The 2,647-nt window shown below is 35.8% G+C and overlaps 1 protein-coding gene across 1 annotated transcript in view; it reads right to left on the bottom strand.

The window, feature by feature from the left end:
- Positions 1-213: 213 nt before the first annotated feature.
- Positions 214-2,647, bottom strand: part of Smim19 (small integral membrane protein 19) — a 26,243-nt gene continuing 23,809 nt past the window's right edge. Inside the window, exon 3 of the mRNA XM_013025795.1 lies at positions 214-1,764. Coding sequence (XP_012881249.1) covers positions 1,700-1,764 — 65 coding nt within the window. The 3' untranslated portion in view covers positions 214-1,699. The remainder of the gene's footprint in view (positions 1,765-2,647) is intronic.

Raw genomic sequence — 2,647 nt, 5'->3', positions numbered from 1 at the left:
CCTTCTCCCAGCTCAGCTGTGGAAGCAGGGAAGAGACTTCAAAGTTGGACTTGCTGCTGTTCCTGCCAGTGGGATGTTGTGATTCCCATATTTAACTTTAAGGGAAAAATGAGGAGGAATTCATCTCCTCACTTGCCACGGTTGGTGGTTCACTCATCTTCCGCTTTTTAATTATATCAGTCTCTTTCTAATAGATGCAAATAAAACAATCGATTTCATTGTGCTTTCTATTTATTCACATACATTATTTTTACAAATCATTTGAAATAGCCAGTTTCATGATGTGTCCAGACAGTACATCATCAGTGTACCTAAACACTGCTGCTCTCCATTAAGTTCTCTGCTCATGAAAACACTAGGGAGTTCCCCTAAGACAAAGAAAAGTTTAAGACTGTCCCCAGGTTACTCTGTTACTTCTAGCCATTTGTCCAATTAAGCATCTTGTAATATAATATATATGTGGAGAGACAGAGACATATATATATATATATATATATATATATATATGTTTTAAAAGTAAATGTAACTTCCCTGAATGATTTTGTTTGGTCTAAAACTTAATTTTTATAAAAAACTGCATTTTAATTTCATATTAAAAATGAGAAAAGAATAGGCATGGTGACACATGCCAGTAATGCTAACATTCTGGAAGCAGAGGCAGAAGAATCACAAGTTTGGGGCCAGTGTAGGCTACACAGTAAGACCCTGTCTCAAAAACAAAACAGAAACAAAAACAAAACAAAGACAAAGGAAATAATACTAGAAATAAGAATAACTTTTAAAATTAAGAGTAGCTTTAATTCAGAGACAGATTCTTTGAGTTACATGTATAGCAGAACTTCCCAACCACTATTTTTAGCCAGCTTTTAGATAAGTATGGAAAATTAGGTAAAAACACTTTGTTGCACAATATAAAATGGTGTAAGACAAGAGGGTCTTCCAAAAAAAACTTCTTATTCAATAAGCAGAAGAAATTAGACTGCAACACTAAACAGCTACAGTGGTATGACTGAGAAAGCAAGTGGCCAACACCAAGGCAAAGGGGCCCCGATGCCCAAAGCATGGCCCAGCCTAGCCTAGAGAAGCCACTCCTGATGGGACAGGACTGAAGTAAAACAAAGTAAAACTCCTCCTGGGAACATGATGAAGGGAGAAATCCAGTTATAGAAAGGTAGCAGATGCTGTGCCTCCTGATGTACAAACACTACCAGCTCTACAGAAGTTCTATAAAAGCAATGATCATTAATGGAGTTTAAAAGTCACTAATCGTAAGAAGATACAATTAGTCTGTTACTGATGTTGACTTAAAACAGAATATAATCTAAGAGGACGTTATTTCAATGACTAGATTATAATTTTGCAAGAACATTCTAATCAAGGTGATATAAGCTCCAGGATTCTTGCTTCCAGAAATAAGTTTTGTTTCTTACTGATTCTCACAAGGGAAAACCTCTCTGGTTATGCTCATTTTCCTGAGTATGTAGATCTGTTTGTGTTAAGGCCTTCTGAGCCCTTTTGCACTGTGCAACAAGTGACAGGAAAAAGCAATTTGAAAAGCAACACATAATACAAAAAATGCGGGAAAGTCACAAGTAAAGTGACTTTATATGGACAGAATTCATTGCAGACATGATGGGTTCATTAAAGAAGGATGGGGAGAATGTTGCTGCAAAGCTTCACAATTCTCTCTGCTGTTCATTTATTCCAAAGACAGCTGCACGCTGTCAGCTTGGCTTTGTGGCTGCTGATAGTCATACTTCCTTGCTATTGAAAAAAAGAAGAGAGAAAGAGATAAAATTAATAAACTGCAATATAATTCCTAGTTACTCATTAAATCAGAGTGAAGTCGTGATTCTCAGTAAATAATTAGTTTAAAATTAAGCAATTCTCGTGTGTGTGTGTGTGTGTGTGTGTGTGTGTGTGTAAATGCTGGTACTGGGTCTTGAAATCAGTGCTGGGACACTGTCTTAGCTTTTTTGCACTCAAGGTTGGTGCTCCACTATTTGAGCTACACCTCTATTTCTGCTTTTCTTTTTCTTTTCTTTCTTTCTTTTTTATTTGTGTTAAATGGAGATGAAGAGTTATGCAGATTTTCCAGCCTGAGCTGGCTTTGAACAACAATCCTGATCTCAGCCTCCTAAGTAGCTAGGATTATAAATTTGAGCCACCAGTGCTTAGCTACAGCTCTGTTTCTTTACAGGAAGTTAATTACCCCCCATTATCTCTCATTAGAGGATAATCTAATTCTCAGCGCTGCACATGTCCACTTTATTGTTATTCATGTATCAGTATTACTCAGAACGTTAAAACATAGGGTATTTCTATGGCCACCTGCTCTGCTTCTTTGCCATATTTCTTTTCTGATATACTTCCCTATCACCTAAAAATAAATATAATATAGGGTAAACATTAATTAAGCTATTAACTTTTCCTAATTTATTTGTTTCTTATTCTTTATTTCCACCTTAAGTTAATAATGATTTTGCTCAAACCATAGGAATTTGACTATATTTTTATTTATACACCCAATAGAATTATTCAACATAAATGTCATCATTATCAACTTAAGAAAAAAAATATGCAATTCTGTCAATTCTTTTTTTTTTTTTTTGGGTCCGGTTGTGGGGCCTGAACTCTGGGCCTGGGC

Source organism: Dipodomys ordii, unplaced genomic scaffold (assembly GCF_000151885.1).
Source record: "Dipodomys ordii isolate 6190 unplaced genomic scaffold, Dord_2.0 Scaffold4, whole genome shotgun sequence".
NCBI classification, from domain to species: Eukaryota; Metazoa; Chordata; class Mammalia; order Rodentia; family Heteromyidae; genus Dipodomys; species Dipodomys ordii.
The sequence above is the reverse complement of the archived record's forward strand: the minus strand, read 5'-3'. Positions and strand labels throughout refer to the sequence as shown.